Source organism: Oryctolagus cuniculus, chromosome 7 (assembly GCF_964237555.1).
Source record: "Oryctolagus cuniculus chromosome 7, mOryCun1.1, whole genome shotgun sequence".
Taxonomy (NCBI): Eukaryota; Metazoa; Chordata; class Mammalia; order Lagomorpha; family Leporidae; genus Oryctolagus; species Oryctolagus cuniculus.
This window is the reverse complement of record NC_091438.1, coordinates 44565967-44591713: the sequence shown is the minus strand read 5'-3', so window position 1 is coordinate 44591713 and position 25747 is coordinate 44565967. Positions and strand designations below refer to the sequence as shown.

Below are 25747 nucleotides of genomic sequence, written 5' to 3'. Positions count from 1 at the left end.
GTGGGTGACCTGGCAGTGGTGAGCACAACACAGGACTGGGAACTTTTGGGTCCTTGTGCCACACTTCTGGACTGCTGACCTGGGAAACACTTACGAAACGTTTTCCCAGTGGTCTCAGCCAGGTTGGAGATCTGGCTCATTTCCGTCCCTGCTGCTTAGTACACGATAGGCACTTTATGAATGTTTATGTGAATGCATCATCAAATGGTTTTTTTGGGAGCGGAGTAGTTTTGGGATAAGAAGAGATGGCTTTCATTCAGCATCTACCTTTTTTGGTTTGTCACCTGGCACGAGCAAGAAAGCAGAACCCCAGAACACCTGCCTCCAGTGTCCAGTTTTCCAGTGTGGTTGAGGGGACGAGCCAAGTCTGGGGAGGGAGTTCGGTGGTGAATAGATACAGGTGCCTGTGTCTTCCTCCCCACAGGGAGTGGGTGCTGAAGAGCAGCATCCTTATCGCCATGGCCGTTTACACATACCTTCGCCTCATAGTGGACCACCATGGCACCGCCCAGCTCCAGGCCCTGCGGCAAAAGGAAGTGGACTTCTGCATCTCACTGCTTCGGGAGCGGGTAAAGGGGGGCAAAACTGTATGGGGTAGTGAGACTCAGGATGAGATACCTCTGTAGGTTTCGTGCATCTGGGGGCAAGAGGTACCTTCTTTTTTTTTTTTTTTTTTTTTTTTTTTTAAGATTTATTTATTTATTTGAAAGTCAGAGTTACACAGAGAGAGAAAGAGAGGTCTTCACTCCGCTGGTTCATTCCCCAATTGGCCGCAATGGCCAGAGCTGCACTGATCTGAAACCAGAGCCAGGAGCTTCCTCTGGGTCTCCCACATCAGTGCAGGGGCCAAGGACTTGGGCCATCTTCTACTGCTTTCCCAGGCCATAGCAGAGTGCTGGATTGAAAGTGGATCAGCCAGGTCTCAAACTGGTGCCCATATGGGATGCTGGCACTCCAGGCAACAGCTTTACATGCTATGCCACAGCACCAGCCCTGCAGAAGAGCCTTCTTAGAGACTGAAGCAGCTCCACAGTGGGTTCTTGACATCCTTAGACAGATGCGAGTTGGATGGAGGGAAGTTCAGTTGGGAATAGCCCCAGTTCCTAGAAATGCTACCTATATGCTGGCATCCTGGGGATGTTCCTAGCCAGCTTCAAAGACACTGTTGTACAAAAGACACAAGCTATTCTTGTATGCCCACTATGAGGTTGTCCCCTCCCTTGCCCCCACCTACCCATTGGGTAATTCCCACCATCAGGTAGAGTTATGAATTGTGTACTATCAGATCTCCCTAGAGAGACCTTGGAGTTAGGCCAGTGTGGTAGCTACTGGTGTTTAATATTATATAAAATGATACAATTCAGTTCCTTTGCTACCCTGGCCATGTGTTGCTAATGGATATTGCTCAGACTGCACAGATACAGATCTTTTCCATGACCACAGAATGTTTTGTTGGACAGAGTGAGTTTTGGGGTAGGGTATCTTGAGGCTCTATTTGCCAGTCCTGATCTTTTAGAACCATAGTCTCCTTGAATTGGATCACAACAGTTATGGGTGGAGAGGGGAATAGGTTAATAGGAAACCCCAGGAGGCTCTCAGCACTTCCTAGGAAGTCTCCAACTTGAAGCTCTGTTCCCCTGAGCAGCTAGGAGCCAAGGCCTTGGTTCCACAGGAAGTCATACAGTCCCTTCACCCTCTTTCCTTCCCTCCCTAGAACATGTTGTTCCTTTGTCCTCCCTCACGAGGTAAACAATCCATGTTTTTATTCTCTTTCCTGTCCTCCCGGCTTCCTCCTCCTCCCGTCAAGTTCATGGAATGTTTAATGATTGGCCGGGACCTTGTAAGACTACTGCAGAATGTTGCTAGAATACCAGAATTTGAGCTGCTTTGGAAGGATATTATCCATAACCCCCAGGCCTTGAGTCCTCAGTTCACAGGTAAGTAAGGGCCTGGCCTCCTGGTCTTGAGAGGCGGGAGATGAGTGGATATGTCCTTCAACAAGTGGGCAGAGGTGGTCAGTAGGGGAGTCTTCGGCAGTCAGACAGGTGAAGCTTGGGACAAGGCACGCTCTGCCAGATTCAGCCGGGCTTGGGAATGGCAGAGATACGCTGCAGTCCATGTGGTTCCTGGACAGCCCCATGTGGCAGACTGTGCTGTCATTACTTCTAAGAAACAAGAGAGAGAACTGGATCGTCTCCCCTCCCAGCAGTTCCTTGTCCCAGGAGGTGAGCCAGTGACCAGTGAGTCTGGCAGGGGTGTCAGAGGTCACTTCATGAGACTGAGTCAGCAGGGGGGCTGGAGTAAGTCCAGTGAGAGAACATCTCTCCCTAGGAGTGGTCTTCCTCTCTCTTGCCTTTGACAAGGGATCCTCTTTGCTGAAGAAAAAAGGTCTCTATGCTTCCTCCAGGTCTTCTTCATTTCACCTTCCTCTTTCCCAGGGTCCTGCTGTAGTCTGAACAGTAGCTGGACAGCTTTGTTTATTTGAAAGTCAGAGTTACACAGAGAGAGGATAGGCAGAGAGAGAGAGAGAGGTCTTCCCTCCATTGGTTCACTTCCCAATTGGCCACAGTGGCCGGAGCTGCGCCAATCTGAAGCCAGGAGCCAGGAGCTTCTCCCGGGTCTCCCACATGGGTGCAGGGGCCCAAGGACTCAGGCCATCCTCCACTGCTATCCCAGGCTATAGCAGAGAGCTGGATCGGAAGAGGAGCAGCTGGGACCAGAACCGGTGTCCATATGGGATGCCGGTACTCCAGTCCAGGGTATTAACCCGCTGCACCACAGCGCGGCCCCATGGCACACACATGTTAACTCATTCAGTCTCAGGACAGCTCCATGTGATTCATATTTTTATTTCCACATTTACAAATAAGAAGTCGGAAGTTCAAAGAAATTAGCTAATCTTTTCTAAAGCCTCACAGCTCGTGAGTGACAGGCAGTGTTTGGATCCAGGTCTTTCTCAGTCCAGAGCATAAGTTTCTGCCATATCACATTGATCCCAGGACCCCAGTGATGGGACCGTCAGAAGCAGGAAGACTGACGGGGCTTCCCATCTGTTGTTACCTGCAGTAATATGGGTAGGAGATTCTGGAAGGCTAGCAGAAGGAAAGGCTTAGTACAGCTGGGCCCTGGGGCTGGTGTTGGAACAGAAGACACAAGTGCTGGATAGAAGCTGCACTCATACCCCTTCATCTCATCTTAGAATTTCCGTAGGAAGGCCCCTTGCTGTCAGTACCTGGCCCAGTTTCACTAACTGCCTTCCACTTCTTCCAGTTCCCAGGCTTTTCTTTTCCCTTAATCCCTCTCTCCCACCCTTGTTTACTTCCTTTAAAAAAAATTATTAATTTGAAAGGCAGGGAGACAGAGAAAAAAATTTTCTATCTGGTGATTCTTTCCCAAATGCCCACAACAGGTGGAACTGGGCCAGGCCAAAGCCAGGGATCCAGAACCCAATGTGGATCTTCCATGTGGGTGGTAGGGATCCAAGCACTTGAGCCATCACCTACTGCCTCCTAGGTGTGCACTAATAGAAAATTGAAATGGAGAGAGTGGAGCTGGGACCCAAACCCAGACACTCCAGTGCAGGTATCCCAAGCACTTCTTAACCAGTGCCCCAAGTGCCTCCCCTCTCTTTTCTGTTTCCTTCTGCTCCTGGTTCAGGTATCCTACAGCTTCTTCAGTCAAGAACATCTCGAAAATTCCTAGCATGCCGTCTAACTCCAGACATGGAGACTAAGCTCCTCTTTATGACATCCCGGGTAAGCCAACTTGCCGCAGCAGGAAGAGGAGGTGCAGGGGCTAGCTGGCTTCTTGCTTCATTCTGCAAGTCTATTGCTGCTGAGTACTGACCAGTGGTGTGGTGGCTATGTGGATGGTGGCCTGGATCTACCACTGACTGCTGGCTGTTTTTCTTTGTTCTTTTTCTGTGTCTACACATTGGACATGATGCTAAGGATTGGGAGTACAGTATTGAGTAAGATACAATTTTAACTCTTGGTGAAGCTTTCAGTGTATCCAAAGCAGTCATTAAACCATCAATTATAAACAAATACTGTCATTTACAAGTGTGAAGTGTGCTATAAAAGGGTAGAAAAAGAATGTGTTCATCATGGGTTCCAAATGTGGCTGAATTATTCAGAATTGCTTAAGGAGTGAGCACCCTAAAGGTGGAGCTTCCTGAGTCCCACTCCCAGTGAAGCCTACTGAGGAGTCTGTGGTTTTAGCAGACATCCCAGGCAATCCCTCTGCAGCCAATCTGCTGGTAGAGAACCCCATCCTAACCAGTTCTGCATTTCCTGAGTGATCCAAGAAAACTAATGAGGTCCATGCTGTATCATGTGATAGCCAGCAGCCATGTGCAGTGTCAGTGAACCTAGTTGTAATTAAGTAGAAACTTAAAATTCAGTGTCTCAGTTGCAGTGGCTGAGTTTGAAGTGTCCGTGGCCACCATCATTGCAGTCTTGTTGGACAGCGTTGGTCTAGATGTTATCTTTTTGTTTCCCTTTCTGCTCTGTTTTGGTTGATTGTTCTGATAGGGGAAGAGGAGGAAAACTGGATCTTTCTCCTTATTTAGTGTTGTATTTTGTAACCATTTAGGGTCTGTGTAGGGGCTGGGCTTACAGTAAGATTTGGAGAGTGTGTGCCGTAGATACTGGTCCAGTTAGGTCATCTGGTGTCAGGGAGCTGTCTGTGCTGAACAGGCTCAGCTCCTGCTCTGAAGGCACTTTCCCTGCCATTTACCAGTGGCTCAGGGAAATGGAAAAGTGTCCTTACGCCTGGAGAATTAGTGACTGGTACAGGAGGAAGGAGCCAGACATGGAGTGCAGCTGCAGGTAGGGATAAATGTGGCATCAGATACAGCAGCGAGAGTGTTTGCAACACTGGCATGCAAGGCAAACTAGAAAGACTAGAGCGTTTTTTAAAATCAAGACGTCCTCCCAAAGGAGGGAAGTCTTAAGAGACAGGATGAGCTAATGAGTAGTGGTGGGAAGAAACAGAGGTAGGGGTCAGGCCGGAGTTGAATGGTGCTCATTTCCTCTGCCCAGGACCCCGCCCTTGCTTCCAAGTTTTTTTTCCCAACTTTCCCTTCTCCCAGGTGCGGTTCGGTCAACAAAAGCGGTATCAGGATTGGTTCCAGCGCCAGTACCTGTCGACTCCAGATAGTCAGTCCCTGCGCTGTGACCTCATTCGCTACATCTGTGGGGTAGTCCACCCTTCCAATGAAGTGCTGAGTTCAGATATCTTGCCCCGATGGGCCATCATTGGTTGGCTCCTGACGACATGTACGGTGAGCAGCTAGGCCTTAGGGTGGAGGACACAGTGTGGCCAAGGCGCCTCTTCCTTCATGTTCCCCTTATCTCCTTGCGTCTGGATGCCCCGGGGCCATCTGACCCCTCAAGGTCCTTCCTTCCCTGTGGTTCTCCTGAATAGTTCATCCTTTTGCCCCACCTCCTTTTATCTCTCAAGAAGTTTAGTTTCACTCATGATTTCCCACCTGGGGTTGGAGTTGAATGGGTTCATCTACCACATTAGTGTCAACCCCCAAAGCTTGGATCTCTGAGGCATCTGCCGGACATAGTTATTCCTGTGAATTGTTCCTTCCTCAGATTCAGGGTGGGCATTCTTTAGACCCTCAGCCCTGTGCCTTTTGGCATCAGCTTTAGATATTTCCTTCTCCACATGTAGTGAAGGCACAGGGAAGAAAGCGGCTCCTCCCTGTGCCTGGGGTGGGAAGCTGTTCTCTGGCACCTGGCTGGCACCTGGCTGACACCTGACCTCTTGTGATGGGGTTCTCCCTTCCCCATCTGCCTGGGTCCTTGGCGCTGACTCAGATAAGACAACAGGCCCTCTTGGGATCCCCTTGTCAGGAGTGTGCCTGTCAGCTCTGGGTGGTCAATGCAGTCCACAGTCTAAGGGTTTCCCTTGGTGGGGATCAAGGATGTGTACTTCTGGAGTTTGAAGGACCCAGGACAGCCCCGGTGCCCCTGGTGGGTGAGACTACAGGGCCACTCATACAACACAGATGGGTTCCCCTACCCCTGTGGGGTTCCACCAGGATCAGCCAAGGGGCCTGAAATCTGCCTTGGGCCTCCCAAGGGCAGGGGGCTGATTTGATGAAACCAGCTCTGTTTCCCCCTTCTCTCTTCCAGTCTAATGTTGCTGCTTCTAATGCCAAGCTGGCTTTGTTTTACGACTGGCTGTTCTTTAGCCCAGACAAAGACAGCATTATGAACATAGGTATGTGACTGAGACCGGGCCATGCCACTGCCCCACCCCCAAGCCCCACTGCCTTGTCCTGGTGATGGCATTCATAAATCGCAGTGCTGCCTGGAGTGGAGGCAGCTTATCTGGGAGCAGTTCCGCCATTCCTCATCAGTCTCCCTTGACCCAGAAGGAAAATCGCTTTGATGAGGCCAAGCCATCACTCCACCCCCTTCTCCCAACAGCCTTGTGCTTGGACTTCAGAGCAGGCGGTGGGGGGGAAGGGGAGCAGGCAAGGAAGAGGCTCACCCACAGCCTGCTTTACCTCCCCCACCTCCCTTCTCCAAGCTGAACGCTGGGAGACAAGGGAGAGGAGGGCTGAGCCGTTAGAGGGGCTGTCTGCTCTTGTGTCTACAGCTCAGAGGGAACGGGGGCGGGGAGACAGATGGGGCATTCCCCAGGGGCTGCCTGATGGGGGGGGTGCCCCTTAATTCTGCCTTCCCTAGAACCAGCCATCCTGGTCATGCATCACTCCATGAAGCCCCACCCAGCCATCACTGCCACACTCCTGGACTTCATGTGCCGTGTGAGTGCCAGCGCCCATTTTCTCCCCATTCCTGACCGGGCAGAGTGAAGTATGTCCCCCAGTCTCCCAGAATGAGTCTTCCTGGTGCCCCTTGCCTGTGCTTGTGGGTCCTGTCCCCAAGTTAGTGAACACTTCCCTTCCACATTTCCACTTCTCCAGGGGGCTTCTCAGCTGCAGGGATGATGTCTCCAGGTCTATAGAGTCCAGTCTCATAGAGGAGAGTTTTCCATTTCAGTAGCCTGGAATAGTCAAGAACCCTGTGTCATGTCTGCAGCCATATCCCCAGCGTCCCCTGATCAAAACCAGAGCTGCATCCAGAACATTCTGGATGGAGAGTTCTGTGCCCATTCCTTCCTCCTCTCCTCCCTTCCAGATCATTCCCAACTTCTATCCGCCGTTGGAGGGCCACGTGCGGCAGGGTGTCTTTTCCTCCCTCAACCACATCGTGGAGAAGCGGGTCTTGGCGTAAGGACTTTCTGGGCAAGGTTGGGGTAGGGTTGTGTGCCCAGGTTTCCTGAGGTCCAGCTGCTGGCAGGTCAGGCCTACCCAGATACTGCCACTGTGCTCCTGGCCCTTTCCCTGGATGGGTACAAAGAACACTGCTCCACAGACTGCTGGCCCGTGTGCTCTTCACCTCTAGAGAAATTGCTCTCTCATGTTTGTATTACAGAGGGCTTCAGATGCCTTCTGTTCCAAGGATCTGGGAATGGCTACACTATACTGATGGGGCTTAGACCTCTCTTAAACTCCGTGGTGAGTTGGAAATGAGGGCTCTGATGTTGACTTTGATCTGTGTTCTCCATTAGACACTTGGCTCCCCTGTTTGACAACCCTAAATTGGACAAGGAACTGCGGGCAATGCTGAGAGAGAAGTTTCCTGAGTTCTGCAGCTCACCGTCCCCCCCAGTGGAAGGTATGCCCGCCGCCATGCTGTCACTTGTGTTAGAAGAGGGAGGAGGCCTCCCAGGCTCTCCAGCCTGAGCCTTGTTGAGGAGGTTGTTACCGCGTGGCTCCGCGCCGCTGTGACACTGTTCATCTCGGTTATCTTTCCCCGTTTCATCTCCTTCATTTTTATGTTGGCGCTTGGTTCTCTCACTTCTTCTCATCTTCCCTGACCTTCACTGACCTTTCTGTTAACTCTTCTTTTTCTCCCTGAATGATTTCTCGGTAGGGAGAAGCCTTTTGCAGAATGTGCGTCTCTGCCTTGACACTGCCCATTCTCTTGTCTTCCCAGCCCTAAGGGGTTGTCATGGTGGGTCTCAAGCCTTGCTTCTGACTCCAGACTGCCATCTCCCTCCCGTACACACACATACACACGCTTTTTGTTTTGGAATGGGGAGTAAGCAGAGCAAAGCAGTGCCTCCCAACATGGTCTTGCATTAATGTGCACTGGGGACCATTGCCAGCCTCACTGTCCTCGCTGATCCTGAGCTGAGCAGAGAAGAGTCCTGCCCTGTGTTGCTCTGATCCCTGGGGCCATCCCACTGCAGGGTCTGGAAGCTGTGAGGACAAGATGTTTGTCTTTCCAGAGCCAGTCCTCCGTCTAGGTCATAGGGCTCCAGGCTCCCCAACGTGCCCTCCAGTCTCCCCGTCCCAGAAGCACGGGGCGTGCTAGAGGACACAGATGTTCTCTTTACTCCCAAGTCAAAATTGAGGAGCCAGTTTCCATGGAGATGGACAACCATCTGTCGGACAAGGACGAAGGTTGCTACGACAATGCAGAGGCGGCCTTCAGCGATGACGAGGAGGAGCTCAACAGCAAGGGTGAGGCTGGCAGCCAGGGTGGTTCAGGGTGAGGCGCCCTGGGAGGAGCAGTCCCCAGGAGCAGCCTCTCTGCGGTAAAGTTTCGTTTTTAGGGTTCCTGGATGGGACTCTGGGTGCAGAGTCTGTACTTAACAGTGTGGGACCAAGAAGGGAAGAACTGGTTCCTGGGCCCGTGCGTAGTCAGGGAGAGGCTTTAGGCACTCGCACAGCCCTAAATAAGCAGGCACATGCCGCAGGTGTGCGAGGCAGGGACACGGGGGTCAAGGGGACTGTCTCTGGCTGGCTTCTGGGCAGACTGACTTCCTCCCGCACTCACTCACTCCTCTCAGGAAAGAAGAGAGAGTTCCGCTTCCACCCTATCAAGGAGACGGTGGTGGAGGAGCCGGTTGATATCACCCCTTACCTTGACCAGCTGGATGAGTCCCTCAGGGACAAAGTGCTCCAGCTCCAGAAGGGGAGGTGGGTGCAGACCCCATGGCAGCCGCGGAGTCCAGCGAGGCTCCACTGCATGGCCGGACGGTGCAGTTTGTGCTGGGGAACATGGGTTGTGAGTGGGCTGGCCTCATGTCCTAACTCCTCAGGGTCCCTCTCCATAGACTCTGGGAGAACCCAAGTAGGACTGATGGGGATTTCCCTTTTCCTTGGGCCTCTGCCCAGAGAGCAGAAATGCTGCCCCAGAGCTGCCCAGCCCTGCCATCTCCGCCGTGTCTGACACGGAGCTCCATTGTTCTGTCTGTGCGTGTGAGTGTGCTGGTGCTCAGTGCTCTGGGCGTGTGTCCTGCCCTCGGCTATCATTTACATCCCTGGGATTTCCTCTCGCTTGTGCACTGCAGTGATACGGAAGCCCAGTGTGAGGTCATGCAGGAAATCGTGGACCAGGTCCTAGAGGTGAGGAAGAACCCAGTCCCTTAGGGAGGAAACAGCCCAGCCTGCCCAACTCAGAGCCCCCCACAGATGTCTCCCCGGGAACTGACTTTCCTCCTTTACCCTCCTCCGCCATGTGGGTCCCAGCTGATGGGAGGTACAGGGTGGGGAGCTTGTTTATCCTAGAGGTAGAAGCAGATGATCCCAAGGCTCTGGAGGAGTGGGGCAGGAGTCACCCTCCTTTGTCTTCCCCCCCCCCCCAGGAAGACTTTGACTCGGAGCAGCTGTCTGTGCTGGCTTCCTGCCTACAGGAGCTCTTCAAGGCCCACTTCCGTGGGGAGGTGCTGCCGGAGGAGATCACGGAGGAGTAAGGCTCATTTGCTGACCCCGGGCCTTAGGAGCCACAGGCTGCTCTTAGAGCCAAGTCCAATAGGCTGTTGCTGTGAACTTAAAAATAATCTGTTCGCTTCATGCTCACATATGCTGATGCATTTAAGCATGTGTTTACTTTTGCCTGCTGAGGGCTGGGGCTCCCGGGGCGGTGGGTTAGTATCTCCTCCCTGTGCTTCTGGCCTCTGCTGCCAAGCCTCACAGCCCCAGCCTTTGCTGCTCCCAGTGGATGGGGCCCTGGCCTGGCCTCTGCCTGAAGGGCGGGAGTCTCACCTTTAGTGGGGATAGCACAGCAGACGGGGGCTCCATGTGAGGGCCTGTCTCTGCTGTTACCAAGGCTCCGGGGCAGAAAAGAAGCAGGCAGCACCTTGCCTCAAGCTGGTCCTCCCTAATTTCTGCCTGCAGCCCCTCCCCCCGACACACATGGCTGCTCATGTGTAACCCTCCTCCCATAGGTCCCTGGAGGAGTCTGTCGGGAAACCTCTCTACCTGATATTCAGGTAAGCCCCGTCCACACACATGCACTCTTGTCCTGGGGTAATGGGCCTCCCTTTCCAGGAAGGAGGCGGACTGCAGCAGGCACAGACAGCTCACGTCAGCCCAGAAGCTGCCCAGGGGAGTGTGTCCTTGGTGAAGTCGAGCCCTCTCCTCTGTTCTCCACCTCCAGGAACCTGTGCCAGATGCAGGAAGACAACAGCAGCTTCTCTCTGCTCCTGGACCTCCTCTCTGAGCTGTATCAGAAGCAGCCCAAGATTGGCTACCACCTGCTCTACTATCTGAGGGCCAGGTGGGCATGGCCCCCACACTCGAAAGGGGCAGGAAGCACCCGGGAAAGCCCCACTGCTCACACTGGCTCCTTGGCTGTCATCACCAGGACCTTCAAGTGTTTATTTTTAAACAGCAGCTTTAGTGAGGTAGAACGCACACACCATCCAAGTCAGCTGTGTGAAGTGTGCAGCCGAGTGGGTTATAGTACCCTCACAGAGTTCTGTAGCTGGTACTCTTCTCTCATGCACAACATTTCTGTCCTCCTGGAAAGAAACCCCATGCGTACGTGTTAGCGGCCACTTTCCCATCCTCCGTGTCTCCCAGTCCCTGGCGTCCACTCCTCTGCTCTCTGCCTCTATAGGCTCACCAATCCGATGGTTTGTGTAAATGGAACCACGCACTGCGCGTTCTTTTGTGACTCAGCTGTCTTCACTTAACATGTTTCAAGGTTCAACCATGTCGTAGCAGGTGTCAGTCCTTTCTTTCTGTGAGCAAAAGTAGTCCAGTGTGTGCATAGACCACATTTTGTTTGGCTGGTGGTGGACACTGGGTTGTTTCCTGTCTCGGGCTGCTGTGAGCATCCATGTACAAGTTTCCGTGTGGACCATAAGCTCTCATGGCCTGGGAACACAGCCGGGACGGCAGGAGAACAGCAGCCTTGTCTGGGAGGTCCCGCAGCAACCCACTCTGTGTTGCTGAGAGGCCACCAGACTGGCTCCCAGGGAGACCGCAGCCGTTTTACATTCCCTTCGGAAACGGGTGACAGTCCTCATTCCTCCGCCTGCTCCCCAACGTCTGTCCCGGGCGGTGTAACCTGGTGTCTCAGTGTGGTTTTCCTTTGCATTTCACTGAGGCTGATGTCGCATGGCTTGCCATGTGCTTACCGGCCATTTGTGCATTTTCTGTGGAGAGAAGTCTTTCTAGATCCTTTTAAGAGCCCTTTATATATCTTGAATACAAGTCCTTTACCAAATACACGATCTGCAAATATCTTCTCCCATTCTGCAGATTGCCTTTTCACCTTTTTAATGGCATCTTTTGAAATACAGAAGTGTTCAATGTTTCTGAAATCAGATCTACCAGTTACTTCATTGGCTACATGGGCCTTTGGTGTCCTGTGTTTTCTTCTGAGAATTGTGTGATTTCAAGTCTTACATTTAGGCCTGTAAGCTATCTTGAGTTAGTTTTATATGCATTGTGAGGCATTTTCTGGGTTAGAGCCCAGACAGCCAGAGAGAAACCTTGTGCAGCTTGGCCTGAGCATTCCCTCTCTCATCTTGACTCTCATTAGTCAGCAGCTTCACTAATCCTGGTTGGAGCCCTGGGAAGGGTGGGGACAAAGGAGAATGTCCCCTGGTTGCCGCATAAATTGTGAAGGCCCTGGGGGAAAACAGGGGAGGGACATGGGACAGATCAGCATGGGGAATCTGGGGATTCTGGAGTGGGGGGTCTCCTTCAGGAGTGTTTGAAGTTTGGGGCTTGGGGGCCAGCTGCTAACTTCATCCCAACCGGTCTTGCAGCAAAGCCGCGGCAGGGAAGATGAACCTGTACGAGTCATTTGCTCAGGCCACGCAGCTGGGCGACCTGCACACCTGCCTGATGATGGACATGAAGGCTTGCCAGGAGGACGACGTGCGGTTGCTGTGCCACCTCACCCCTTCCATCTACACAGAGGTCAGTGCTGCAGCCGCATCTGTGCTGGGCGAGGGCTCCCAGGAGACTGGCCACCTCAGTGCAGGCTCTGAGCATGGCATGTGACCCCGAGCCACTTTAGCTCCATTGCTCCCCACACCACGGCTGGCCTCTCCTCTGCTTTAGCAGGGTGAGTTGGAGTCTGGGCCTACATATTTGACTCCTCAGCTTCAGTCCATCTTTTGGCCTCAGGACAGAGCCCCTAAGCTCGGGTTTCCTCTGATAGCTCACCTTAGATTCTCTCTGATGGTTCCCACAGACCAGGATTTGTGTGGTAGAAGCTCGCTTTCATTTCCCCCTGGTTCACGGAAAAGCTTTGCTAGGAACCAAGATAAAAGAGGAAGTAGCAGCTCTTCCTTCTCTTGGTGACAGTTCCCAGGAATTGGGAAACTGGGGCCCAGGGTGTAGGCCTGACGGGAGGAACTGTGAGCTCAGCCATGCACTGGTGGGGGGAGAAGCTCAGATGCCAAACCCAAGGCACCTCCCTCTCCTCACTCCTTCCCACTCCAGATGGGGCCCTGCCTGCCGCCACACACCCCTCAGACAAACAGTCTCCACAGCTCTCTCTGTTCACTGAGGGTCAGCATAGAAAGGATTCCTTCGCTGCTGGGATGCAGGTATTTGGTGTTCTGCTATGCCCACACAGAACCAGCCATCATGTCCAGTCCCCTTCAGCTCCCTCTTTTTTTTTCTTTTTTTCTTTTTTTTTTTTTTTTTTTTTTGACAGGCAGAGTGGACAGTGAGAGAGAGAGACAGAGAGAAAGGTCTTCCTTTTTGCCATTGGTTCACCCTCCATTGGCCACCGTGGCCGGCGCAATGCGCTGATCCAAAGCCAGGGGCCAGGTGCTTCTCCTGGTCTCCCATGGGGTACAGGGCCCAAGCACTCGGACCATCCTCCACTGCACTCCCGGGCCACAGCAGAGAGCTGGCCTGAAAGAGGGGCAACCAGGATAGAATCTGGCACCCCGACCGGGACTAGAAGCCAGTGTGCCGGCGCCGCAGTCAGAGGACTAGCCTATTGAGCCACGGCGCCGGCCTTAGCTCCCTCTTATCTCTGCGTAGCTCCCACTCCTTTCCTTAACACACACCTCCATCCCTGTACACCAATACCCCTCATGGTATGCTTGCACAAATCACAAAACTTGGGGCAGGCATTGGGCACAGTGATTAAGACGACACCCAGGATGCCCACATCCCGTATCAGAATGCCTGGTTCAAGTCCTGGCTCCACTACTGATCCAGCTCCCTGCTGATGTGCACCTTGGGAGGCAGCAGATGATGGCTCTGCCACCCGTGTGAAACCCAGATTGAGTCTTAGGCTCCTGTCTTTATACCAACTGATGTGGGCATTTAGGGAGTGAACCAGTGGGTGGAGGCTCTCTGTCCTGTCTCTCTTGCCCTTCACATAATTAAAAAATAAATTTAAATAACCAATTGGTAAAACTTGAGGGCTGTAAGACTGGATTGCCACCTTCGTAGCTGTTGGGTGAGTGCTCAGGGTTTTGTTAGTACCATGTTTGGTGCAGCCAGACCCTGAGCATGTGATAGGGAAGTAGGGGATCGTGTTGTGAGTAAAAGTCAAGGGCTCGGGGCCGGCGCCGTGGCTCACGTGGTTAATCCTCCGCCTGCGGCGCCAGCATCCCATATGGACACCAGATTCTAGTCCGGCTGCTCCTCTTCCAGTCCAGCTCTCTGCTGTGGCCCAGGAAGGCAGTGGAGGATGGCCAAGTGCTTGGGCCCTGCACCCACATGTGAGACTAGGAGAAACACCTGGCTCCTGGCTTTAGATCGGCACAGCGCCAGCTGTGGTGGCCATTTGGGGAGTGAACCAACGGAAGGAAGACCTTTCTCTCTCTCTCACTGTCTGTAACTCTGCCTGTCAAATAAAAAAAAAAGTCAAGGGCTCAGGGGCTGGTACAGCAGGTTAAGCCGCTGCCTGGGATCCCAGCATCCCATGTGAGCATCAGTTCAAGTCCTGGCTGCTCCTCTTCCCAATCCAGCTCCCTGCTAATGTTCCCGGGAAAGCAGCGGAGGATGGCCCAAGTGTCTGGGCTCCTGACACCCAAATGGGAGACCCAGATGGAGCTCCTGGCTCTGGTTTCCACTTGGCTCAGCCCTGGCCATTGTGGCCACATGGGGAGTTAACCAGCAGGTGGAAGGTCTCAGTATCTGTCTTTCTCCCCCCTCCCCCCATCACTTAGACTTTCAAGTAAATAAATATATATACACACATCCATAAATCAATCTTGAAAAAAGTCAAGGGGTCCACCTCATCTGCCTCTTTTTCTGTCTAGTTTCCAGATGAGACGTTGAGGAGTGGGGAGCTGCTGAACATGATCGTGGCTGTTATAGACTCTGCCCAGGTGAGCAGTGAGCTCTGACACCCCCAGAAGAGCCTGGAAAGCAGGACCGAGGCGTCCGGGCCTGATTCCTCTCCTGACCCACATGCTCTGTAGGCACACTCTGCCTCCAGGCACTTTCCTTATGTGGTTTCTCCTATCCTCCATGTGCTTTGGGCACCCCTGTATGCACATGAGAAGTTCAGGGGGTTGTTTTGTTAGCTGTCAACAGGCCTTCCCCTTGCCCTTTCTCCTTGCACAGGCCCCGAGAGATGGCGGAAGCCCATCTCAGGTCTGAACTGGGTCCCTTTTGTATTCCCCTCCACTCCGTTCCCACCACACACGGGGGACTCAGCCCTCAGCAGTCCTGCCTTGCCTTTGCCCTGCCCACCTCTCGGTGCAGGGCCTGGCCACCTCCTCCTTGGGCCCAGATTCAGGCCAGCTGCAACAGGTGCCCAGTCTCCCTCTGCCATCAGGCTGTGGGGAGGAGTCTCCATGGATGTTTTTGCCCCGGAGAAAACTGTGGTTCTTCCGTCATCCTTGAGAGACGCAGCCTTCCTCATTGCCGCTTGCTCCCTGTCCCTGTCAGCTTGATTTTCACTCCTCTCGTTTCCTCTCGTGGGCCCTCCTGCCTCTCCCTCCATGCTGGCCTCCTGGCTTCTCACAGAGCTAATTGTTTTGCCTTCCTTCTGCTCCTCAGCTCCAGGAGCTGGTCTGCCATGTGATGATGGGGAACCTGGTCATGTTTCGGAAAGACTCAGTCCTCAACATACTTAGTAAGTGGCCAGACCGTCCAGAGATGTGGGAGAGGAGCTGGGCAGTCCCCGTGTGTTGTCAGTAGCGTGGAGGCTGGCTCTGGGGCTGGGAAGTCCGGGCGGAACACCACGCCACTCTGCTCTGTGCCCTGGGCAGTGTCTCTCCGGATCTCTGCTTCTTGCTGTGTAAAATGGAGACTTAGCTCTGCCCCTCCAACCGTGGCTGAGGGAACATGGAAGCTGTGTGAAGATGTTGGAAATGAGCACTGTGTGGAATGAGAAAAGTCTAGATTTGGGGTTACTGTCCCTACTCCTGTACTGTCTCTACTTAGGGTTCTGGTAGTCCCAATGGATTAGCTCTGTGTGTGTGTGTGTGTGTGTGTGAGTGAGTGAGGGAGAGGGAGACGGAGACGGATGCTGCTGTTTTTTCTTCAGTCCAAAGCCTAGACTGGGAAACCTTTGAGCAGTATTGTGCCTGGCAGCTGTTCCTGGCCCACAACATCCCCTTGGAGACCATCATCCCCATCCTGCAGCACCTCAAGTATAAAGGTGAGTCTGCTTGTGGGCTGGGAGTGTGGGGGAGAAGGCACCCCTGGCCAGCCAGGGCAAGGCAGAGGCGTCTGAGCATGCGCCCCGGGCCCTCCGCTCCCCTCCCACCAGCATGCAGACAGGCAAGCCCCAGTCTATCAGTTCTGCCTGTGAGATGAGCCCTGCAGCTCGCTGTGAGCCAGGCATGGGGCTGGGTCCCGTCTGGGACTGGCTGCTCCTTCCAGCAGCTGTTGGTCAGGATGGAGAGGCACCCCGAGTCCTTCCCAGAATGCTGTACTCGCTGAGCAGCCTCTGTTCTTTCCCCCACAGAGCACCCAGAGGCCCTGTCCTGCCTGCTGCTTCAGCTCCGAAGAGAGAAGTGAGTCCCACCGTGGGGGCTCTGGAACCCCCGACCCAGTATTTCAAGAGACACTGTGCTTTTAAGGCCCCATCCTGCTTGTTTCGCTCTGCTCTCTCCTATCACTGACGCCTGCTCATTCTGCCCTTCCCCCAGTGTGACTTACAAATAAGTAACTCCCATGGGATCCGAGCTTCCTCTTAACTTCACCCCCTGCCCACCAGGAGCTGCCCTTGGAGGTGGGGACCGGACATCCCTGTTTCCTGCTGCCACAGCAGTTCTCCAGCCCCACCCCCACCCTCCTGCAGGCCACCACAGGCTAATCCAAGAGGAGGAAGGGTCAGCGTAGAGGGCCGCCACCGTCCTGCCCCTTGGCCTGCGCAGAGCAGAGCCAGCGGGGCCCACTGCACTCCTGTGTGGAGGGTGAGCGGCAGAGGCCTGTCTGCATCGCACTGCTCCAGCAGCACCCCCAGATGAATGCGGCAACAGCCGCGTGGCTTTTCCTTCCTGCTTGCCTGCCTTCCACCTTTTCTCTCGCCTGGGGGACTGGACGTGGTCCAGTGTCTGAGAAGTGGCAGGTTCAGAGGGCCATGGGGGACTCTCCCTTCACAGCCCTGCCACCGCCCCACCTCAGGCTGCAGCAGGGTAGGGCTGGGGAGCGCCCACACCTCCTGCTTGTCCTCCTGCCTGCTGGGCCCATTTCCTTTTCCGGACTGTTCTGGGGGAAGTGAAGGAGTCGTGGGCTTCCTTCCCCTCTCTCTCTCTCTCTCTCTCTCTCTCTCTCACACACACACACACACACACACACGTGCCACAGAAACAGGAGTCTCACTTCTGGTCTCCTGGCTTCCTTGGCCCAAAGAGAAGAGGGTGAGGGGATGTGAGAGTAGGAAGCTGTCATGGGACTCCAAGGCAGGGCAGGGTAGGGGCTGGCGTTTGGGAAATCAGTGAGTGGGAGAGATCCAACCGCTGGCGGCCAGCTGTTTTGCTGGCACCCAGCGCCGCCCCCGCCCCCCCCAGGCCCAGCGAGGAGATGGTGAAGATGGTGCTGAGCCGGCCCTGCCACCCCGACGACCAGTTCACCACCAGCATCCTGCGGCACTGGTGCATGAAGCACGACGAGCTGCTGGCGGAGCACATCAAGTCTCTGCTCATCAAGAACAACAGCCTCCCCCGCAAGAGGCAGAGGTGGGCGTGGGCCCCTGCAGCCCAGGGCCGCCCTCCGCCGCTGCCTGGTGTGTGAGCGACACCTAGTGGTCGGAGGCTCACAGGCGTGCCCCTGGGCCCTGTGGCTGCAGGCCTGTGGTGCTCCCCGCGGGAGCTGCTTCTATCTTGAGGAGAGACCTGGCGGCGGGAGGATCCCGTCCTGCTGGGCCCTCCCTGGGGCTCAGCCTGGCTCTTGTGACTTCCATGCAGCCTGCGGAGCTCCAGCAGCAAACTGGCCCAGCTGACACTGGAGCAGATCCTGGAGCACTTGGACAGTCTGCGACTCAACCTGACCAACACCAAGCAGAACTGTACGCCTCCCAGCCTCTCTCTAAGACCTCTCAGACCCCGAGCGGGGCAGGGGCAGGGGCAGGGGCAGGGGCAGGACACCGGGGCCGGAACCCAAACCCCTTGGGGAATGCAGCCCCTGGGTGCTATTTAATAAGCTCCCAGTCGGCTCACTGTTCTTCCTCCTGCTCTCCCTTCCTCCTGCCTCTAGTTTTTAGCCAGACCCCAATTCTCCAGGCGCTGCAGCATGTCCAGGCGAGCTGTGATGAAGCCCACAAAATGAAGTAAGGCTCCTCCCACTTTGGGCCTTAGGAAGTCATGGGGAGAAGGCCTAGGAGAGAGGCCTGCTGGGGTCAAAGGCCCTGGGGCCAGCATGGTGATGCACTGGGCTAAGTAGTTGCTTACAACGCCAGCAGCCCGTATCAGAGTGCTGGTTCAACTCTCCGCCTCGAATCCAGCTCCCTGCTAATATGCCTGGGAAGGCAGCAGGTGATGGCCCAAGTACTTGGGCTCCTGCACCCACCGGGGAGACCTGGATAGAGTTCCTTTCCTGCCTTTGGTTGTTGTGGCCATTTGGAGGCCAACCAGCAGGTAGAAGACTGTCTCTCTGCCTTGAAAATAAGTAAATTTTAGCGTAAGTCCTGTGCCAGGGGCAGAGAGGAGGGCAGCAGGTGGCAGCAAGCCAAGAGCCGGGCTCTGAGCGCCTTCCTCCTCAGGTTCAGCGACCTCTTCTCCCTGGCCGAGGAATACGAGGACTCCTCTGCCAAGCCGCCCAAGAGTCGCAGGAAAGCAGCTCTGTCCAGCCCTCGGAGCCGGAAGAACGCCACACAGCCGCCCAACGCCGAGGAGGAGTCAGCCTCCAGCAGCGCTTCGGTAGGCCCACAGGGGTGCAAGGGGGAGTGGGAGCCCGGCCCACGGCCGTGCATGGGGCGAGAGTGGGAGCTGGGCAGGGCAGCGGCTGGCTGCTCATTCCCCTCCCCCACCCCAATCTCTTCCAGGAGGAAGAAGACACGAAGCCAAAGCCCACCAAGCGGAAACGGAAAGGGTCCTCTGCAGTGGGTTCTGACAGTGACTGAGGCCTGTGTTGCCCGCCCTTACCCCAGTTGGACTGCCCCCTCTTGGTGAAGCAGAGGTTAATAGGGGCCAGGAGGTGACCAGGGGAGCCCCTGTCCCCACCCCGAAGCCCTGCCTGGCGGGGGTGAGCTGCCATGCGGCCTGGCCGCTCCCATCCTCCCACAGTCAGCGAAGCTGGAGGCTGCCCCCTGCCCCCCCACACCTCCCAAAGCTGCGGTGAGAGAAGAGGCTCGGGTGGCTCCTGCTTCCCCATTCCGGTCTCGGTTTGCTCTGAACAGACCCGAGTCACTGTGTGCACGCCAGTATGACCTGGTGTCTGACGGGGCCAGGCGGCCCAGCGTAACCAGGGGCACATGCCACGAGCATGTAGGACGGAACCCCACAGGGAGGCTGCCACACCACGTGGTACACCCTGGGGCTGGGGCTGGCACCTCAGAAGCCGAGCCAGAGCCCAGGGGAGTCCCAGAGGCGTGTTCCACAGAACCCTCAAATGGTCCCATTTCCTTGGTTCTGTTCTGGTTTTTTTTTTCCTTTTGGCAGAGATAATCGTGTTTTAAAAGTTGTTTTTAAATGACAATAAAACAAGCCAGAACGTCCTTGTCCCTGTGTATCCCGTGCCTGTGTAGAAGGCGCCCTGCCGTAGGCCGCCCCCCCAGCCTTCCCCCTTCCCGGGGCACGAGCCAGGCCCGAGCTGTCCATGCAGAAATCCACGCTGGCACCATGTCCCTGTCTGTACTGCATCTTACTAAGAAACTAGAGGCTTCCAGAAGCTAATTTTTGGACATACTTCCATTGATTAGGTCTGTGGTTGCCAGCTGCTGGAGGACTGCCCCGGGGGGTGGGGGGTGGGGGTGTCCCCGCCTGGCTCTGGGGCAGAGGTGTGCGGGGCAGGGGTATCACCCACCAGGGCCGGAGCACCACCCCTTCCCCGAGGGGGGCCCCAGCACAGGAGTGCCTTGGTGGTGCCTTGGTCCCCTGCTGCCTGGGACGACGAGGTGGGCTGAGGGGAGGGATGCTGAGCCGAGGGCGGGCAGGTCCTGTGTGGCCTGCACATCGGCCTGCAGGATCCCGCGCCCCTCCTTCGGAGCCGCTACTCCTGCCTTTGAATCTGAAACCGGGGCCTCTTTTTTCCTTCCTCTGCTTCCGCAGTTTCCTCTACCCCAATTAAAACCAGGATGGAAAGCGTTTGCTGGCTGGGCCCAGTAATTGTACCCGTGCCCAGAGGGAGGGGCCTCTGCGTGGCCCCCCCTCCCCAGAGATCTGGCAGCCTGCGCCTCCACCTTTCCCCTACTGCCGTCGCGTGGCCCTCGCCCGCCCCTTGGGGTTGCTGCTGCTGGCAGCTGGAGGGGCGTGCATCTGGCCAGCGTGCCGGGACTTGCAGAAGTGAATGGGCCAGAGACCAAGCTCTTCACTTTTTTTGGGAGAGCAGTGGTTCCCCTGCATCTCGGGTAGAAATGAGAAATACTGAGGGAAAGATGGATTTCCTTCCAAATGCTTCGGCGCTCAGGCCGGACCATGCCTAAACTGCCCAAGAACAGAAAGAACACGCAAAACGGGGACAGGACCTTGGGCTCAGGGAAGGCGCAAGCACCGCCCAGGACGGGGTAGGGTGCGGGCCGCAGTTGTCTGGGAGCGAGCGCGCCCAGGGCGGAGCGTAGGCTGCGGGGAGGGCCGGGAGCCGGGGGCCGCCCCCTACACGCACTCCCCCTGGGCCTCTGCTCCCCGCCCGTGGGGAGTGGTGGGGGCCTGGGTGGGAAGGGGCGTGTGCCAGCGCGCACACGCGCGCTCCCGGAAAAGAGAGGTCTCGAAGCAAGCACGAGCGGCCCCAGTCCTTCGGAAGGGACTCTGAGGGGTGTTTGCCGGAGGCTGGAACCGGTGCCGACCATGGCTGCCCTCCTGCTGCCCCTGCTGCTGCTGCTGCCCCTGCTGCTGCTGAAGCTGCACCCCTGGCCACAGCTGCGCTGGCTCGCGGCAGACTTGGCCTTCACGGTGCGCGCTCTGCGTTGCAAAAGGGCTCTTCGAGCTCGCGCCCTGGCCGCGGCTGCCGCCGACCGGGAAGGTCCGGAGGGGGGCTGCAGCCTGGCTTGGCGCCTGGCACAACTGGCGCGGCAGCGCGGCGAGCACACCTTTCTCATTCACGGCGCCCGGAGCTTCAGCTACGCGGAGGCAGAGCGTCAGAGTAACCGGGCTGCGCGCATTTTCCTGCGTGCGCTAGGCTGGGATGAGGGACCTGGCCGCCGCGGCGCAGAGAGCGCCGGGGAAGGCGAGCGGAGCGCGCAAAGCGCCCGAGACACGGCGGCCGGAAGCGGCCCGGCGCCTGCCGAGTGCAGTGCGGCCCGTCTGGCACCGGGGGCGACCGTGGCGCTGCTCCTCCCCGCCAGCCCAGAGTTCCTGTGGCTCTGGTTCGGGCTAGCCAAAGCCGGCCTGCGCACAGCCTTTGTGCCCAGCGCCCTACGCCGGGGCCCCCTTCTGCACTGCCTCCGCAGCTGCGGCGCGCGCGCCCTGGTGCTGGCGCCAGGTAAGGCTGCCGCGGGGAGGGGCGTGGTGGGGCGGGCTGGGTCTGAGCGCTGGGCCTCGGAGCACATCACTCCGGGGTTAGGAGAGCCTCGGGGGTTTAGGGCTGGGGCTGAATCCTTGGTTCCCCAGGGATCCTCAGGGAGTCGCTCTCCAGGTCCCAGACCATGGCGGAATGGGCTAAAAAGGGAGAAGCCTTTCGAGTAGTGGCAGAGCCGCGGGACTGTGCTTTCCCACCCTTTCCAGAGTTCCTGGAGTCCTTGGAGCCTGACCTGCCGGAGCTAAGGGCCATGGGCCTCCAGCTGTGGGCTGCAGGCCCTGTGAGCCATTCTGCGGAAATCAGCGATATCCTGGCCGGGGCAGCTGCAGAAGCGGAGGGGCCGGTGCCGGGATACCTCTCTGCCCCTCAGAGCATGGCAGACACCAGCCTGTACATCTTCACCTCTGGCACCACGGGTGAGGGCTGGACACCAGGCAGCGGGAGGCAGGCGTCTGGGACCAGGCACCGCCCCTCCCACCCCCCAGGGAGGCCGCCGATCCCAGCAGCACATCCTCCCCTCTCCAGCAGGGGGCAGCCTGGCTCAGCCCCTGCCCTCCCTGTCCCTCACCCACCCCGCAGGCCTCCCCAAGGCTGCTCGGATCAGCCACCTGAAGATCCTGCAGTGCCAGGGCTTCTACCAGCTGTGCGGCGCCCGCCCGGAGGACGTGATCTACCTCGCCCTGCCACTCTACCACATGTCGGGCTCGCTGCTGGGCGTCGTGGGCTGCTTGGGCATCGGTCAGTCTCTGCAGCAGAGTTGAAGCCCCTGCTGTGGGGTGCTGGCCGGGGGCGCTCTGAGTCCTTTGGGGTCGGCAGGGTTGAGGGGGCAGGATGCAGGGCCCCTGGTGTGGAACAAAAGCCCTGCCTGCTCAGACCTAAGCCTGCCATCCCCCCGGAACCCCAGGAACTGCGGCATCAGAGGGGCAGTGGGACTTGGGGTTGGGGGTGTGGGGATGGGAAGCGGGAAGAGGAAGAGGAGCGACTCGGCCAACCTGCCGAAGGTGTCGCTCGCAGCAGGTCCTTCCCAGGGAGCCGATGGCCGTGGGTGTCCAGGAAGGAGCAGCTGGGGCTCCGCTCCACCCGCATTCTCACCCTCCTCCCTTCCTTCCTGTTCCCGTCTCCGGCAGGGGCCACGGTGGTGCTGAAGTCCAGGTTCTCAGCAGGGCAGTTCTGGGAGGACTGCCAGCGGCACGGGGTGACCGTGTTCCAGTATATCGGGGAGCTGTGCCGGTACCTCGTCAACCAGCCCCCGGTGCGTGGGCGCGGGGGCGCGCCAGGGGGCACGGAGGCCGCGGTCTGGGAGTTGGAGGGAGAAGCAGCAAGAAGAGAACGGATGAGGAGCCCGGGATGGTAGAGGCCATCTGCAGGTGCTCCGAGCATGGACTGGAGGCCACAGGCGTGGGCAGGGCGCTGGGCGCTGGGGAGCTGGCGGCTCCGTGTTGAAGCTCCTGCCCCCTCCCGTCCACCACAGACCGAGGCAGAGCGTGGCCACAAGGTCCGGCTGGCAGTGGGCAGCGGGCTGCGCGCAGATACCTGGGAGCGCTTTGTGCGACGCTTCGGGCCCCTGCGGGTGCTGGAGACCTACGGGCTGACCGAGGGCAACGTGGCCACTTTCAACTACACAGGGCAGCGGGGCGCCGTGGGACGCGCCTCCTGGCTGTACAGGGTGAGGGGCAGAGGGGGGGATGCTGAGGCCCCATCAGCAGCAGGAGGCCGGCGGGAAGGGGGCTTGGGCAGCGCGAGTGACCCCGTGCTGGGTCTCCCGTCCCCAGCGCGTCTTCCCCTTCTCTCTGATTCGCTGTGATGTCGCCACAGGGGAGCCAACTCGGGATGCCCAGGGCCACTGTGTGGCCACGTCTCCAGGTTCGCACCCAGGTTGGGTGGGCAGGGGTGGTGAGGCTGGCCCAGGAGGGCTGTACTTGGTGGGTGGCGTGGGGGGCAGGAGGCTCTGACCCAGTGACTCTGCCAGGTGAGCCAGGGCTGCTGGTGGCCCCCGTGAGCCCGCAGTCCCCCTTCCTGGGCTACGCCGGGGGTCCGGAGCTGGCCCAGGGGAAGTTGCTACACGATGTCTTCCGGCCTGGGGATGTTTTCTTCAACACCGGGGACCTGCTGGTGTGCGACGACCAAGGCTTCCTCCGCTTCCATGATCGAACCGGCGACACCTTCAGGTACCTGCCCATGCTCCCCTGGATCTGGTCTCCGTGACCCAAACCCCAGAGACCTCACCTCCCTGGGCTGGGGCTGGGCCAGGGCCTTGTCCAGTCAGGAGGTATCTGCAGACCCCTTTCCCCACCTGCCCGGCGCCCCGGCCCGTCTCAGGCTGCCCCTGTGACTTCCGGCCTTTCTCTCCCCGCCCTGGCCCCTGACCCTCCTGCAGGTGGAAGGGGGAGAACGTGGCCACGACCGAAGTGGCGGAGGTCCTGGAGGCCCTGGACTTTCTCCAGGAGGTCAACGTCTATGGAGTCACCGTGCCAGGTGCCTGGGCGTGGAAGGTGGGGGTGCCCCCCGGGCGTGAGGCACGAGAGGGCTGACCCTGCCCACTCACCTTCCTCCCTCCAGGGCACGAGGGCAGGGCAGGGATGGCAGCTCTGGTTCTGCGTCCCCCCCACACTCTGGACCTGGCGGATCTCTACGCCCACGTCTCTGAGAACTTGCCACCTTACGCCCGGCCTCGGTTCCTAAGGCTCCAGGTGACCGCTGCTCTTGTCCCCACCCCTCCCCGCTGGGTCTCCCGACTCCGTACAGGGGCCCCAGCCGGTCCTCTGTGGACTTCCCAGACACACGCGCTCCATCTCTCCCCCCTGGGCCGGGCCGAATGCCTCCTCCGTCAGCCCCCTCTCCTGCCTCCACCCCCAGGCGTCCCTGGAGACCACCGAGACCTTCAAGCAGCAGAAGGTCCGCATGACCAGGGAGGGCTTTGACCCGAGCGCCCTGTCGGACCCCCTCTACGTCCTGGACCAGGCTGCGGGCGCCTACCTGCCCCTCACACCTGCACGCTACAGCGCCCTGCTGGCTGGGGACCTGCGCATCTGAACCTGCCAAACCCAAGTGCCTGGGGCAGGGACTGTGGGCGCCGTTGCCGTCCGGGGCCATCAGGGATCTTTTTTCTACTCCAGACGTACAGCCATTGTTTTGTAATAAATGCAGCCAGAGCCAGTTTGGCTTGCTTGCCACAGCGTCCCTCCTCTTTGTCTGGCGGGGGACAGGCTTTGCGCTCCGAAGCTTTCCCCCGGTGCAGAGCCATGGCCCCCACACTCATGCCCTCTGTGTGGGCTTGAGCCCAGTACTGGCCCTGGGTGGTCTTCCCCTCAGGCCACCCCTTCTGGCCCTGGCCCTTGGAGAGACCCCTGACAGCTGGCTATGCCTGTTTCCTGCCCTGGGTTTATTCAAGTGCAGGGCCCTGGGGCTCAGTCTGGGCGGCAGCAGGACACGGGGTGGGCCCGGCCGCCTAGGCACACGGATGCACTGCGCCTGTGGCCACCAGGGGTGGGTGGGGCACCGTGAAGGCCCGGATGGGCCAAACCAAGGTTTGCTTTGGGGAGGGGGTGGACTCCTGATGCCCCCTGCCCACCCCCAGCTCTGAGAGGCCAGTGAGGGAGGGAGTGGGGGCCCTCAGCCTGCTGAACCCCTAAGCTTTCCGCTGTGTCCCGACGTGGTCAGACACTGCCAGCCGGGGCCCCCAGGCTGGCCCAGAGGCTCCCTGTGGGTGGCTCGACAGGAAGAAGGCCTCTCCTTGGCCCTGAACGATGCCTGGAGAAAAGCCATCATTCGGAAGCTTTAAATGGTGACACTCCGGCTGCCCTCTGTTGCAAGCTGTGAGTCCCAGCGTTTTCTGTGCCTCCCCTTGGGTCACCTTTCCCCTTCAGCCCCGGGGTGAGTGGTCAGCGCACGCACTCCCCTGCCAGGCTCACATCGCCGCTGCCAACCCTGCCGCTCCCCCCTGCAAGCTCAGAGCTGGGAGACTGGCGAGGCGCACGCTCCCCGAGGTGTGGTGGCCTGGTACACCAGCAGTGTCCCTCACTGCTCACCTTCTCATCTGCCCCAGGAAGACAGCACGGCCAGGCAGGCCAGGGGCCAGGTGCGAAGGCACCCCCTGCAGCTGCTCTCCCGAGCCTGACCCCGCAGAGGCCTCGCAGGCCACCCCTCCCTGTGGAGTCACACACACACACGGCTCTTTTCTTCACACTTCCTGTTTCACTGCATCTACAACCCGCACGGTCTGGCGTGGTAGCCACTCACCGCATGTGACTACTGAGAACTTGACGAGTGGCCAGGGCAAGATGCGCCGTCAACACACAGGACGCACCGAACAAAACAGTCAAGTGTTTCATTAAGAGTGGTTTTATATTGTTTGCACGTTGAAATGCTATCTTGGGTTGATTG

The 25747-nt window shown here is 57.7% G+C and overlaps 3 protein-coding genes across 4 annotated transcripts in view; 2 read left to right on the top strand and 1 right to left on the bottom strand.

Moving 5' to 3' along the window:
• Positions 1–3135, bottom strand: part of S100A3 (S100 calcium binding protein A3) — a 166256-nt gene extending 163121 nt beyond the window's left edge. Inside the window, exon 1 of the mRNA XM_051857289.2 lies at positions 3131–3135. The gene's annotated coding sequence lies outside the window, so the exon portion shown is untranslated. The remainder of the gene's footprint in view (positions 1–3130) is intronic.
• INTS3 (integrator complex subunit 3) overlaps positions 1–19406 on the top strand; it is a 41307-nt gene extending 21901 nt beyond the window's left edge. For both annotated transcript variants that reach the window (XM_070077691.1, XM_002715494.5), the window contains exons 7-30: positions 425–569; positions 1808–1937; positions 3658–3755; positions 5093–5284; positions 6147–6234; positions 6705–6784; positions 7158–7249; positions 7591–7697; positions 8429–8548; positions 8878–9007; positions 9382–9436; positions 9676–9779; positions 10258–10302; positions 10470–10589; positions 12091–12244; positions 14557–14625; positions 15302–15377; positions 15792–15905; positions 16215–16263; positions 17263–17430; positions 17659–17759; positions 17948–18020; positions 18453–18609; positions 18735–19406. In XM_070077691.1, coding sequence (XP_069933792.1) covers positions 425–569; positions 1808–1937; positions 3658–3755; positions 5093–5284; positions 6147–6234; positions 6705–6784; positions 7158–7249; positions 7591–7697; positions 8429–8548; positions 8878–9007; positions 9382–9436; positions 9676–9779; positions 10258–10302; positions 10470–10589; positions 12091–12244; positions 14557–14625; positions 15302–15377; positions 15792–15905; positions 16215–16263; positions 17263–17430; positions 17659–17759; positions 17948–18020; positions 18453–18609; positions 18735–18812 — 2545 coding nt within the window. In that variant the 3' untranslated portion in view covers positions 18813–19406. The remainder of the gene's footprint in view (positions 1–424; positions 570–1807; positions 1938–3657; positions 3756–5092; positions 5285–6146; positions 6235–6704; positions 6785–7157; positions 7250–7590; positions 7698–8428; positions 8549–8877; positions 9008–9381; positions 9437–9675; positions 9780–10257; positions 10303–10469; positions 10590–12090; positions 12245–14556; positions 14626–15301; positions 15378–15791; positions 15906–16214; positions 16264–17262; positions 17431–17658; positions 17760–17947; positions 18021–18452; positions 18610–18734) is intronic.
• A 1089-nt stretch (positions 19407–20495) lies between these two features.
• On the top strand, positions 20496–24539 carry SLC27A3 (solute carrier family 27 member 3). The gene is made up of 10 exons (XM_002715490.5): positions 20496–21328; positions 21571–21780; positions 21944–22102; positions 22492–22616; positions 22836–23030; positions 23137–23227; positions 23334–23532; positions 23742–23839; positions 23924–24054; positions 24221–24539. The coding sequence occupies exons 1-10, from the start codon at positions 20695–20697 to the stop codon at positions 24395–24397; spliced, it is 2019 nt and encodes a 672-aa protein (XP_002715536.3). The 5' UTR covers positions 20496–20694; the 3' UTR covers positions 24398–24539.
• The last annotated feature ends 1208 nt before the right edge of the window (positions 24540–25747 follow it).